A 14,655-nucleotide genomic window follows, 5' to 3' on the forward strand; every position below is an offset into this window, starting at 1 on the left:
CGACACACCCCACTCTCCCCTGATCATTCTATCACCCTGTCCCTTTTGTTCTTTCCTCCCCTCCCCTGGCTCTGTACTTAAAAACTGTTAACTCTTTAACATCTTCCAGTTCTGACGAAAGGTCTTTGACCTGAAATGTTAACTCTGTTTCTTTCTTCACAGATGCTGCCTCGCTGAGCTTTTCCAGCATTTTCTGTTTTTATTTACACCTATAATGTTGGATTGATTTCATTCATTGAGAACAGCAGGAAGCTGTGGGGTGGAGTTCCGTATTTGAGGTAGTTGTTTTGATTGGTAGCTCAGTGAGCCAATCTTTAAGCTGAGGGAGAATCAGGCGTTAAGCTGTTGGCTTCCCCTCTCTGTAGGAGGGGGTAATGCATTCAGCAGGAGATTTGTGTCTGGAACTGTTAGAGGCACAGGGGTCTCACATTCCAAGACGGTGTCTGTTGGTTCAGTATTGACTTGTAAAGTGAGTTAAGCATACGACAAGGGCAAAGTTTGCATAATTTATTTTTGATGCCAAGAGAAGCAGTAGGAAATAGGTAAATCTTGCTGTGAAAGCGGCATACTGCTCATTCATGTATTTCACTTAAAATAAACCAGTTTGTTGGTTTACAGTTGGCTTATGAATAAAGTGCTCATCAGTTCACCTTCTGAAAAATGTACGTGGCATCATCTGCAAGATCATAGTATCCATTACACATAATGAGGGGTCTTGCTGTTATAGATCCTGGGCCATGCTATAATTTAGCTAGATTTTGGGTAGTAATGGTACTATCAAGATTGTAGGGGATATGGGCTTTGTTACAGGAGTGACCGATGACGCTGAACCCAAGAGACTATTTTGTCAGACATATTAAAACAAATCAATTCAAACCAACTTTTTTTTTTAACCATATTAAACCTAGTGATGGAATTGTTGGATAATTTTGTTCCTCCTTCTCTAGGTCAGAATACTCTGACTCCGTTTTGAAAATGCATCCATCTGATGTGTTGGACATGCCCGTTGACCCCAATGAACCCACCTACTGTCTGTGTCACCAGGTTTCTTATGGAGAAATGATTGGCTGCGATAACCCAGATGTAAGTGTCTTTGATTCGGATTGGCTGAATTGTGATGGACTATTTCTAGAATTTTATTTTTATTTTCTGTTGGCAATACTGTTTTATATACTATTCCTATTAATGAATAGAGGTGGGTAGAGAAAGCTTTTGTTCTTTGTTCCTTATGCGTAGAGGTTTAAATGCAGAGTAACTAATTTGTTGAATCGGGTTTTTAGAGCATTCGTTAGGCTGTGAGAAATTTAATGGTTGTTAATTCCCCTGAACAGTTTCTCCAAGTCTGTCTGTGCTTTCAGCAACTACAAGGGTCACATTTGTAAGACTTGTTCAGGCTGTCTTTGGTTTCAAAGTGACTCCATATTTGTATATTCTGAGAACCCTGGATGTTAATTTGAAAAATTACCACTTGGTTTGAAAATTCTTTCATCTGCTGTTGGAGATTGTTTTTCTACACTGTTTGGGTGGAGGGATTGGCTGGAACCTGACCAATTTGTAAATTAATGGTGTTACAGCACAGTTTTTCTTCCAACGACCCCTCATTCTCCACTCTCCTGCCACCATTTTTAAGGTTTTTTTTTTCAATTTTAGTTTCCCCTCTGCCTGACGCATCTATCTCCAATCAAGTGGGTGAATGAGGGATCCAGTTTCAGGGTCTAGTGCATGTGCTGCTCTTGGCAGTCGATGTGACCGTATACTGAGGTGACTTTGTCTCTCCTCTACCTGGCTGCTAAACAGCTGCACCTGGTTACAATCAATGTGCTTTAAGTATCAGTAGTAGATACTATGATACGTACTCATTTAAATCCAGGATCTTAACACCTGTAATTGAACTGCAACTTAAAACTGTTACCTGTGTGTTCTGCTGTCGAGACACAGACTTGAAATAGTTATTCTGGTTTGTGTAGAAATATGCCAGTTGCTCTGATGTTTGTGTCAATGGGATTAATCTGTTGTTTTCTTCTTTATTACCAATAGTGCCCAATTGAGTGGTTTCACTTTGCTTGCGTGGACCTCACAACAAAACCAAAAGGGAAATGGTAAGTAATGCTGGCCGACTTACTCCTGTGAGTATTGCAAAATTCTACTTGGGAAATGCAAGGTATCGAAAGAAGATTAAAATCGTCAGTACATGTTGAGTTGCTGGCCACAAGGAAAAATGTCTGATCTGATCCTGGAAGGTAGAAGGTGCATGGTTTGTAGCTGATATTAGAAGTAGTGTTGGCTGTAGTCTTGGAGAGGTCAGAGCACTAAATGTCTAATGGTTCCTTTAAACTAAAGCAATAGCATCGGTGCAAAGTGAAACCATTAACACTGATTCAGCTGTTGTGGGTACACCTTTAGCCATCTTTTCCACAGGGCAGGCTTTGTAGAGAAGAGGAACAATAACTCGAATTAGGGGATGGGAATGAATTCAAAGTGTTGAGGCATTCGAGAGTAACATTGTGAGGCACATGGTGAAGATTGCCTGTTTACTTCTCCATTCTTGTTTGTGCACAGGTTCTGTCCACGATGTACCCAAGAAAAGAAAAAGAAGTGAAGCTACTCTCTGCAGTTTGCCTCCACATTGTGCTTTTTGTTCTTGTGTCTTCACATTGTTGCAATTTTATTTAATCTTCCCTAATTTGTGGCTGGGTGGGGGGGGGGGATGGGCTTTGTTTTATTTCACTCCTACGACTGGTTTTGGTTTAATGAAAACCAGCCAAGGCTTTTGACACTTAATTTCCAGGTAAATAAACCTCTGTTGGACATTGAAGTCTTGGGATATAACGTTCAGTTCACGACAGTTCCTGAATCAAGAAGTCAGAGATCCATTCCAGGGTCAACTTGGCGAGGCCTGGGAATGTTATGTGAAAATGTACAGGGGTTCTTGTTGAAGTTAGAGAACAGGGAGCCATTGTGGAAGTTCTCAAACCTTTTTTGAAGTCTCCATATTGAAACTACAGCAATAAACATTGGCCTTAGCAACTAGTTTTCTCCAAACTCCTGCTCCCTTAGGCCCTGGAGATACCAGTACGGCGAAGCTGCGATACACACAGCTCACTGCTGCCAAAGGGAAAAAAATGTTGTAATTCACTGGATACTACAGATAGCATTTAGCATTGCAACCACTGCTGTCCCTGGTCCTAGGAAGACACCAGATTTGTATCTCAGTTGCAGTTACGTAGAATGTACGTGGAGCGTAGCAAGTGACTACACAATGGCAACTGTTGACGGGGATTTGGTGTTACCCAAGACTAAAGCTGCTTTAAGAAAGGAAATGACAGCCTTTCTAAAGTTGATATTAACAGGGATTTGAAGATATTAAATGGTGTGCACTGTTTTGTGATAATGCAAAATAATATATACGATTGTGATAGTAAGAAAAACCTTTATACTTTGACAAAAAATATGTTTTACGAAAAATGGGTATGTCCATTTTATTGTGCAATATTGTGATTTATGATCCTTTCATAAAGGACTATCCAGTGAAAGGATTATATGGCAGGGCTGCAGACTCTGGAAAATATCTCACTGAAGTTGGAGCTTGTAACCCATAGGGCCCACACCTCAAGAATGGGATATTTTATGTTAAACCACTGCTGTTGGTGTGTACTTTTTATACCACGTGTCTTTTTTAATATATACATTTGAATATTTTTAAGAATGCTTCAGCCTATTCACTATTGAAGCAGGATTTAAAACCAAAATAAAACCTATACCAGTTTTTTTTTCTTGAAGAATAATATGAAGTCACTCTTACCATGGTGAATAAACAGGGACTCAATGTAGCTGGCATAACCAGTATTTGACCGAACTTCAAGGCTTAAACAATATGTATCTTTGGAGTTCAGAAATTCTGAATTTGCAGGAGAAACATGTTTGTAGATGGTACAGGATTGCACAGTATAGATCCAAGTTCTGGGGTGACCCTGCGCATAGCTCCTACGGTCGAATGATACATTTATTGGACATGCATTACTCATGGCCCGCCACTTCTAGTGGTTTTTGTTTTTGGTCAGCTAAGTGTTTGACACATGTGGAAACCTGTCAAGCTTGTCTAAGAATCTCGAAACTAAGCTACTGAGAAACCTACACCAGTGCAGTTCCTGTTTGCCTGACATAGTGTGTGCATTCTTATCCTAAAGGGACACACTCTACTTATCTAAGTCCAGAGAGCTTTGTTACAGGTTGGCAGTCCCGGGGCTGTGGGACTCCCAGCTGTGTGCAGGAGTACGGCTGGGATTTAACCAGCAAAAACAGTGTTCCTTATCATTTCGAAGCATTGTTAAGCTTTGCTTGTCTGGCTAGGACCACCCTACCCAATAGACCATCGGTTTAATGAAGCTAAGTGGGATGAATCTCAGTTGCCAGTAACAGGTCTATCCCTCAGATTCCATTAACGGGCCAGCCTGCCTGGAGAGTCACTGGAGTGCTACAGACCTTGCCTGGTTCAGGTATTGGAATATCAAGTCTGCCGCAGAGAGTGGACTTGGTTCTGAATTTCTGTCATCAGCTTGAAGCTACCTCGACTTCAAAGAGACGTGGGTGGTACTCTGAGCACTGCATAGGGTGTTTGATACAGAAAAAGTTTTTCCGAACTGGAGGTGAATGAGAAGTGTATGCTACTGGCTGTAAGCCCTGTTTACCTGACCACCTGTGTGGTACAAGATCAGAAATACATTGTACCAGCACTGACCTGTTTGATACAGAGCCTGCAGGCTGTTTGTATTGTTTCGAATGTTTTTATAGTGAATCTGTTTGGCTCAGGTCTGTCAGCTGTTGGTGACGGGCCCCAGAGCCCAATGATATTGGCCTCATGTTACACCCATTTACTGATAGCTCCCACTCCACAATTTGTTTACAATGCACCAGTCAGACCATACTGTTGTGTTCTGTTTTGGTCACCGTACCACAAAAGATCATTCGACATGCTACCGAGAAGCTAAAGACAACTTGATCCCCAAGTATGAAGGAACCAAGCCACAATGAGAAAGATCAGCAAAGATAATACTTTACAGTCTAGAAAGAAGGTGGTTAACGATGGACTCAGTGAAGCATTTAAATACTAAATGATGTACATAAGGTACAGATTATTCAAAGTATGAAAGTACACCAAAAATGTAGGATTGGAGGCCATAAGTGCAAAAATGAGAAGTAACAGATATCGAGAAGAACTTCTACTCAATGATAAAAGTTTGGAATAATCTACCAAGCAGGTTAACGGAAACAAAACTGTTGGGGTTATTTAAAATATAATTAGATTCCAGTAGGGAGAGCAAACGGACTATTGGAATGGGCTTAGATGGGTGAAATAGCTATTTCTCATTCCTGAATTTTTAATGTTTTTAATGAGTGCTGTTTAACTGACCAGATCATCAATGCTGTGATTGACCTTCCAGATTTTGTTAATCACTGCTGTAAATATTCTTGAACTGATAGACCGTGTTTGAAAACTTATCACCAATAAAATCTACATAACATCCGACTTCACCGTTATCCATAGTAAAAAAAAAATGTACACTGGCCAGTTAAGGAGTGGCAAGACATTAATTCTTGTGGAGTTGAGGTGCTTTCCACAGTGAGAGGGAGAATGCCACAGTGAACCAATCTGACCTATACGTATGTGCACCATGGTGTCGAGAGAGTCAAAGCAAAGCCCGGGATCAGGTTCCCTAGCTAGTGCCCATGGTAGACAGTACTGCATGCTAGGAGAGTTGTAAAGGAAAATACAGTAGCCAGCTTCAATATGAACATTAATGACCAAAAATAGTTCCAGGAGGCTGAGATATTGACATATAGTCAGCCAACATCAACCCATCATTTGCATAGAGTGTCCACAATCTCAAGAAGTTCGGATGGGAAATGGTTTTGCCTTGTGACTCATTGGCTACTATGCCAAGATTATTTTAGCCATGTATTTTCTTGGTCCTCTTGTGTCTAGTGTTTGTGAATAGTGGGAAGTACGTTCTACCCATTCATACAGATCCGTTGATATCGCTGACTGTATTCAAGAAGCTGTAGCTAAAAGAACGTTTTTAAAAATTAGATGGATTCAATATCTAACTCCTCTTATGATTTGTATCCAGTCTTGGTCTAATTCAATTGAATCAAGTAAGGAGTGAGAATCCAGAGGGCACAGTATTAGGAATATAGAATGTCTTGAGAGAAACGTTCAATGTTTGGGTAGGGTTGTATGGTTGTGTTTGGGATACAGCTTTTTTAAAAAATGTTTTTTTTCTCTTTATCTTCCTCCCTGTTTGGAAAGCAATGAGCTCCCACTTGAGTGATTGCTGTTCTCCCAGCCCCAACCTTCCTGCAGCACAGTCAAGTTTGAGAATATGTGTGTGGAAACCTGCATCGTACCAGTGGAATATTGGAGCTCCGCTGTGTCTTTCCCTCTTCATGCCGTGACTTCTTTCAACGTTTCCCCCGTTCCCTATCCATTAATCTAAAGTCACTGTTATAGAGTGCAGCGGGGCACTCAATAGCGTAAACAGCCTACCATTCGGGGAACTGACCACATTATAGATGCACAAATATGTGGATCTACACATCTGTTGTTGGTTTGAGGCTGCATGTTCATGTAAAATAAACCAGAAGTATTAAGGGATATGGGGCTAAGGCCCCACATATGGAGTTAGGTCACAGATCAGCTATGATCTCATTGAATGGTTGAACAGGCTCGAGGGGCTAAATGACCTACTCCTGTTCCTATGTTCCTAAAAACTACAATGAGGACACAGCATACACCCCCTTGCTAATTGTCCTCCTGTTTACACTCCATAGTAATTGGGTTTCCATATTACACAACAGAGACCAGCATCTGAGTGGAATTTTATGAAAGGGGGAGCGTTAGAGAATCCTCTCCCTAGACAGGAACAATTTTACCGGCAAGTCTAAAAGCACTTTAAAATACGCAAAATTTCATCCATGAGCTGTTTATGAGACCATGTGCAGTCATTTCAGACCTTGCTACGAAAGCCCAATTTCCCCGGAACAACTTTTCCATATTCTGTGTGTGACGGGCTTTTAGTTAAGCATTTAGTGAACATTCTTCAGAAGAAAATGCTCTTGTCACCTTGAACATTGGACAGTGAGGAAACAGCGAGCAGGGTGATGGATGTTGCCTGTTTAGGCTTTGTTTGCGGTCAGTTTTTCTGTCTGGCTCAGCTTGTTTGAAAGGGATACCTGTGCAGTAATGAAGGAGCAGCTGTACTTTTGGTTTCTGGGACTGTATTTGGAAGAAAAATGGCTGAGCTAAGCCATGGGTTTATCAGACAGCTCGGCCAATCTGATTCCTAACAATGCTGACCTTTTTAACCTGTCATACAGTTGCTCATATGCTTTTTAGTTTGGACAGTGTGGATGTTCCCTTTGTAAATGAGAAAAAATTGTGAATTTTTTAAAAAGAAAATTATAGTAATGTATATCTGTATTTTTGGATGATGTAATTGTTATATTGTCAAAATAAAGTATTTTTGGGAACTATTGTTTTTTGAATAAATATAGTTGCAGTATTATCACCTCTAAATAGTATGGTTGTACCCTCTGTTAAGGAGATGTTAGGTATAGCGTGTTCATTCAACGTGGGACTGGACACATTTATTTATTTGAGTCCTTGTGCCAAGACAAGCTGCAGAAGTTCTGCTGAAGCTTTACAATGGCCTGGTCAAACCACACTCAGAGTACTGTGTTCAGTTTTGGACATTGCACAGAGAAGGTCAATAAGACTGATCCCAACTGTAAAGAGAATGAGCATGTTAAAATATTAAAGGTGAGCTTTACATACTAGAAAAAGCAGGGGTTTAAGGGTATAATGCAATATTGAGGTATATAAAATGTTATAGAACAAACCCAGGTTATTACTTCAGAGTACGCCAGGAAAGTAACCAGAAGGACATAAATGGAAACTAGCAAAAAACAAAATATAGATATATCTCTGGGAGAACTTGTTCACTGAAAGTGTGCTAAATCTTTGGAATAATTTCCCAGGCGAGTCAGTAGGTGGAAAGTATGGCTGAAATGCTACAGTGCAAGGGTCACGTAGGAACAGGAGTAGACCATTCAGCCCCTCCAGCCTGTTCTATCGTTCAATTAGATCATGGCTGATCTGTACCTCAACTCCAATTGGAGCAGGATTTTCCTCTGGGCAGTTTTGCCGTGAGACTTGGTCAAGGCTCATTGAACATGCAGGGCAGGTTCCTGGAGGTATCTCCACTGTGGAGAGGGAGCCCACCACGCCCAGCAAAGAATCCAGTAATGCTGCAGTGGGCCACTCGAAACAGTGCCCAAAAGGGGAGGAGCTGAGATTAAAGGAGGCAGAACGCCTTGAAGACTCGCAAATGATCCCATGCTTTTCCTGCCTTGATGGCAGAAGCATGAGAGGTGGACATGACCAGATCCTCCCTTCTTCCAGGGTGTGTGGCACTCTTCTCACCATTTCACTACGTTAAAGGCGCTATATAAATGCAAGTTGATATTGACAGTCGCCATATTCTCTTGACTTACCATGTGCAATTAACGCAGGAGATCGACGAGTAATAAATTAAAAATTCTTAAGATTTCCCCCTTGTCACGCCTAATTCCACTTGTCACAATTTAATAAAACTTTTGTAACATTAGGTAATATATTAAGTGTAACAGTCACATCTACATCTATTACATTCTGTCGGTAACACTAATGGGTAACCCCTGCAATACACACTTCCTCCAGGTGCGGTGCTGTGGCACTTTCCATCTTCAGTTCAAACCCTGAACTTTACATCTTGCTCAGTAAGAACGTGGAGGCTAAATGTGTTTCCATTGTCACTCCTGCAGAAAATTTATGTTTCATCTTGATTTTTTTTTGTGAACTTGATATTCTCCCACTGTTCCTGTGGAGGTGAGTCACTCGCTGCAGAATACCCAGCCTCTGACCTGCTCTCGTAGCCACAGTATTTATGTGACTGATCCAGTTAAGTTTTTGGTCAATGGTGACCCCCTAGGATGTTGATGGTGGGGGATTTGGCGATGGTAATGCCGTTGAATGTCAAGGGGAGGTGGTTAGACTCTCTCTTGTTGGAGATGGTCATTGCCTGGCACTTGTCTGGGGCGAATTTTACTTGTCACTTAAATCAGCCCAAACCTGGATGTTGTCCAGGCCTTGCTGCATGCGGGCTCGGACTGCTTCATTATCTGAGGGATTGCGAATGGAACTGAACACTGTGCAATCATCAGCGAACGTCCCCATTTCTGACCTTTCGATGGAGGGAAGGTCATTGATGAAGCAGCTGAAGATGGTTGGGCCTAGGACACTGCCCTGAGGAACTCCTGCAGCAATGTCCTGGGCTGAGCTGATTGGCCTCCAACAACCACTACCATCTTCCTTTGTGCTAGGTATGACTCCAGCCACTGGAGAGTTTTCCCCCTGATTCCCATTGACTTCACTTTTACTAGGGCTCCTTGGTGCCACACTCGGTCAAATGCTGCCTTGATGTCAAGGGCAGTCACTCTCACCTCACCTCTGGAATTCAGCTCTTTTGTCCATGTTTGGACCAAGGCTGTAATGAGGTCTGGAGCCGAGTGGTCCTGGCGGATCCCAAACTGAGCATCGGTGAGCCGGTTATTGGTGAGTAAGTGCTGCTTGATAGCACTGTCGACGACACCTTCCATCACTTTGCAGATGATTGAGAGTAGACTGATGGGGCGGTAATTGGCCAGATTGGATTTGTCCTGCTTTTTGTGGACAGGACATACCTGGGCAATTTTCCACATTGTCGGGTAGATGCCAGTGTTGTAGCTGTACTGGAACAGTTTGGCTAGAGGCACGGCTAGTTCTGGAGACTGTAAAAGCTTCTACAAGTATGTAAAAAGAAAAAGATCAGTGCAGACAAATGGAGGTCCCTTACAGTCAGAAACGGGATAATTTATCATGGGGAACAAGGAAATGGCAGAGCAATTAAACAAATACTTTGGTTCTGTCTTCACGGAAGAGGACACAAATAACTTCCCAGAAATGCTAGGGAACCAAGGGACTAGTGAGAAGGAGGAATTAAAGGAAATTAGTATTAGTAAAAAAAATAGTGCTGGAGAAATTAATGGGACTGAAAGCCGATAAATCCCCAGTGCCTGATAACCTGCATCCCAGTGTACTAAAAGAGGTAGCCATGGAAATAGTGGATGCATTGGTTGTCATCTTCCAAAATTCTATAGATTATGGAACAGTTCCTGCAGGTTGGAGGGTGGCAAATGTAACCCCACTATTTAAAAAAGGAGGGAGAGAGAAAACAGGGAACCGCAGACCGGTTAGCCTAACATCAGTAATAGGGAAAATGCTAGAGTCTATTATAAAGGATGTGATAACAGGACACTTAGAAAATATCAATGGGATTAGACAAAGTCAACATGGATTTATGAAAGGGAAATCATGTTTGTCAAACCTACTGGAGTCTTTTGAGGATGTAACTGTAGAATAGATAAGGGAGAAACAGTGGATGTGGTTTATTTGGATTTTCAGAAGGCCTTTGACAAAGTCCCACATAAGAGGTTAGTGTGAAAAATTAAAGCACATGGGATTGGCGGTAATATACTGGCATGGATTGAAACTTGGTTAACAGACAGGGAACAGAGAGTAGGAATAAATGGGTCTTTTTCGGGGTGGCAGGCAGTGACTAGTCGGGTACCGCAGGGATCAGTGCTTGGGCCCCAGCTATTCACAATATATATCAATGATTTGGATGAGGGAACCAAATGTAGTATTTCCAAGTTTGCTGACAACACAAAACTAGGTGGGATTGTGAGTTGTGAGGAGGGTGCAAAGAGGCTTCAAGGCGATTTAGACAAGTTGAGTGAGTGGGCAAATACATGGCAGATGCAGTATAATGTGGATAAATGTGAAGTTATCCACTTCGGAAGGAAAAACAGAAAGGCAGAGTATTATTTAAATGGTGATAGATTGGGAAATGTTGATGTACAAAGGGACCTGGGTGTCCTTGTACATCAGTCACTGAAAGCAAACATGCAGGTGCAGCAAGCAGTTAGGAAGGCAAATGGTATGTTGGCCTTCATTGCAAGAGGGTTTGAGTACAGGAGCAAGGATGTTTTACTGCAGTTTTACAAAGCCTTGGTGAGACCACACCTGGAGTATTGTGTGCAGTTTTGGTCTCCTTGTCTACGAAAGGATATACTTGCCATTGAGGGAGTGCAGTGAAGGTTCACCAGACTGATTCCTGGGATGGCAGGACTGTCGTATGAGGAGAGATTAGGTCGACTCGGCCTGTATTCACTCGGCTTTAGAAGAATGAGAGGGGATCACATTGAAACATATAAAATTCTGACAGGGCTAGACAGACTGGATGCAGGGAGGATGTTTCCCCTGGCTGGGGGGTCCAGAACGAGGGGTCACAGTCTCAGGATATGGGGTAGGACATTTAGGACTGAGATGAAGAGAAATTTCTTCACTCAGAGGGTGGTGAACCTGTGGAATTCTCTACTACAGAAGGCTGTGGAGGCCAAGTCACTGAATATATTTAAGAAGGAGCTAGATAGATTTCTAGACACAAAAGGCATCAAGGGGTATGGGGAGAGAGCGGGAATATGGTATTGAGATAGAGGATCAGCCACGATCATATTGAATGGTGGAGCAGGCTCGAAGGGCCGAATGGCCTACTGCTGCTCCTATTTTGTATGTTTCTACAAGTCTTCAGCACTACAGCCGGGATGTTGTCGGGGCCTATAACCTTTGCTGTATCCAGTGCACTCAGCCGCTTCTTGATATCATGTGGAGTGAATCGAATTGGCTGAATACTGGCTTCTGTGATGATGGGGATATCGGGAGGAGGCCGAGATGGATCATCCATTCGGCATTTCTGGCTGAAGATGGTTGCAAACACTTCAGCCTTGTCTTTTGCACTCATACGCTGGACTCTGCCATCATTGAGGATGGGGATGTTCACAGAGCCTCCTCCTCCCGTTAGTTGTTCAACTGTCCACCACCATTCACGACCGAATGTAGCAGGACTGCAGAGCTTTGATCTGACCCGTTGGTTGTGGAATCGCTTAGCTGTCTATAGCATGTTGCTTCCGCTGTTTAGCATGTGTCCTGTGTTGTAGCTTCACCAAGTTGGCACCTCATTTTTAGGTATGCCTGGTGCTGCTCCTGGCATGCTCTTCTACACTCCTCATTGAACCAGGGTTGATCCCCTGGCTTATTGGTAATGGTAGAGTGAGGAATATGCCGGGCCATGAGGTTACAGATTGTGCTGGACTACAATTCTGCTGCTGCTGATGGCCCACAGTGCCTCAAGAACGCCCAGTTTTGAGCTGCTACTCTACTACGAATCCTAGGTGTCTTTCAATTTCGTTCTTAGCTATTTCAACACCATTCATGGACTATGTGTGTTGTCTATTTTTTCCCCATGTGCTGTATTTTACATACATCTGCCATTGTTCTGCCCACTCATATTTTGACTAACTCATTCTGTAATTTCTGAGCTACTTCCTCCAATTCTACGGTACCTCCTAACTGGTTATCAACTGCAAATTTGACCAATTTGCATTGGGTTTCTGAATCCAAGTTGTCATAATTTAATGTAAATTGGTCCCAAAACCGATCCCTGGGGCACCCTACTTAGTACTTCCTCGTGCTCTTAACAAGTACATGTTATTTTCTACCCTTTAGCCAATTTTTTTTTAATCCATACCCAAGATTTGCCTCGGTTCCCCATATCTTTAAGCTTAACTAATAGCCTTTTGTATGGAACTTTGTCGAATGTCTTTTGGAAGTCTAAGTACACTACAATGCAGAGCTTCCCACATTCCACTTGGGATGTCACTTTCTCAAAGAAGTCGAGGAGATTGGTCAGGCAAGATCTTCCCCTTCTGGATCGATATTGGTTACTATTTACGTTATTTTTCTACGGATAATCCTCACGTTTACTACTGATCGATTCCATTATTTTACACAGAATTGAAGACTAATGGGTCTATAGTTGCCTGTGTCTATTTTGTCCCCGTTTTGAATATGGGTACCACATGAGCTTGTTTCCAATCCACTGATAGCTCCCCAGTGTCTCCTTCATAATGATTGCCTAAGCCTTACAAATCTTCTCCCCAGTCTTTCTTAGTACTCTGTAATAATTACCATCTATCTCAGGGGATTTACTCAATAACCAACAAGTACCATACAACTGACTAATCAAATTGCTGAAATATTTTCTTCAGAGTTTTCATCTGCCCTTTCTCTTCCTCGCTGATTGGTTTATACAGTTATTTCTAACTTGCATAACACACAAAAAAGTTACACAAGTCTGAAAAAAAATCAATAAACTTATCTATAAAGTTGGATATTTAATTTTAGAAATGTCCTCCAGTCCAGACTGATGCCTATACGTTGTCCCAACATACACCTGTGTTTGGAGCCAAGGGTTTGGGTTGGAAATTTCCCTTGAACCATTGGTGATGGGGAATTCTAGCTCCTGTGAACAAGAGACGTATCATGGGAGTTGTAGTTTTTATCCTGTTACCATGGAACTACAATGTCCAGTGTGCACTGGGGTAATGTGGCACATGACAACCAAACAAATAATTTATAAATAACCGAGACACAAGCAGCAGAGAAAAAAAACTCAATTTTTTTTTTATTTTTATGACAAATTATGAGCTAATGATTGTTTGTGTCGCTGATGGGGACAAATATTGCACTGGGTCCAAAAGGAAATTTTTTTGAGGGATAGGCTGGGGGGGGGGGGGGAACTGGGGAGTGGGGGGGGGGGGAACTGGGGAGTGGGGGGGGGGGGAACTGGGGAGTGGGGGGGGGGGGGAACTGGGGAGTGGGGGGGGGGGAACTGGGGAGTGGGGGGGGGGGAACTGGGGAGTGGGGGGGGGGGAACTGGGGAGTGGGGGGGGGGGGAACTGGGGAGTGGGGGGGGGGAACTGGGGAGTGGGAGGGGGGGGAACTGGGGAGTGGGAGGGGGGGGAACTGGGGAGTGGGGGGGGGGGAACTGGGGAGTGGGGGGGGGGAACTGGGGAGTGGGGGGGGGGGGGAACTGGGGAAGATGAGCAATTCACAGAGGGGAAACCAGAGGTGGGAGGAACTTTGATTCCATCAGTTACTAATAGTAACTCACTGAAATTGCACTGATAACTAATAGTAATACTGGCTCCCCTCATTGCCAACAGTAATAACTCACTGATCGTCTATAGTTAACTGGTAGTGATAGGTACGAAGCCCCGATATCCTACCTGTAACTAGTAGTGATCCTATAACCCGCTGATATTTACCCTGAAACCATAGCCAGAATCCCCCTGCACTGCACAAGGTGTGGTCTCTCCCGAGTCAATGTCATTTTTAACAGGCCCCATCTTTCTCCCTATCAGCTTGGACCCTGGTTGTGTGTGAAGGTGATGACTCAATCAGAGATAATTTGTACTTTTGCTTCATACTTCAAAACTGACCTACCTGAACCAAGCCAAGAGACTGCACAAAGGCCAGTGGGCTCAGTGTTTGGGGCACTTCTCACAGGGCACATTGTCCTAAACTCAGCTCAGCACCAACATTTCTAAACCACTCCCTGGGCTCAGACACAATAAAAGAGTTTTCATGGAATGATAGAAATTACAGCACAGGAGGAGGCA

At 42.9% G+C, this 14,655-nt stretch overlaps 1 protein-coding gene across 2 annotated transcripts in view; it reads left to right on the plus strand.

Annotated features, from left to right (window-relative positions):
• ing5a (inhibitor of growth family, member 5a) overlaps positions 1-7,527 on the plus strand; it is a 29,197-nt gene extending 21,670 nt beyond the window's left edge. For both annotated transcript variants that reach the window (XM_067995641.1, XM_067995642.1), the window contains exons 6-8: positions 948-1,083; positions 2,038-2,099; positions 2,560-7,527. In XM_067995641.1, coding sequence (XP_067851742.1) covers positions 948-1,083; positions 2,038-2,099; positions 2,560-2,599 — 238 coding nt within the window. In that variant the 3' untranslated portion in view covers positions 2,600-7,527. The remainder of the gene's footprint in view (positions 1-947; positions 1,084-2,037; positions 2,100-2,559) is intronic.
• Positions 7,528-14,655: the final 7,128 nt, after the last annotated feature.

This window comes from Heptranchias perlo, chromosome 13 (assembly GCF_035084215.1).
Source record: "Heptranchias perlo isolate sHepPer1 chromosome 13, sHepPer1.hap1, whole genome shotgun sequence".
NCBI lineage: Eukaryota > Metazoa > Chordata > Chondrichthyes > Hexanchiformes > Hexanchidae > Heptranchias > Heptranchias perlo.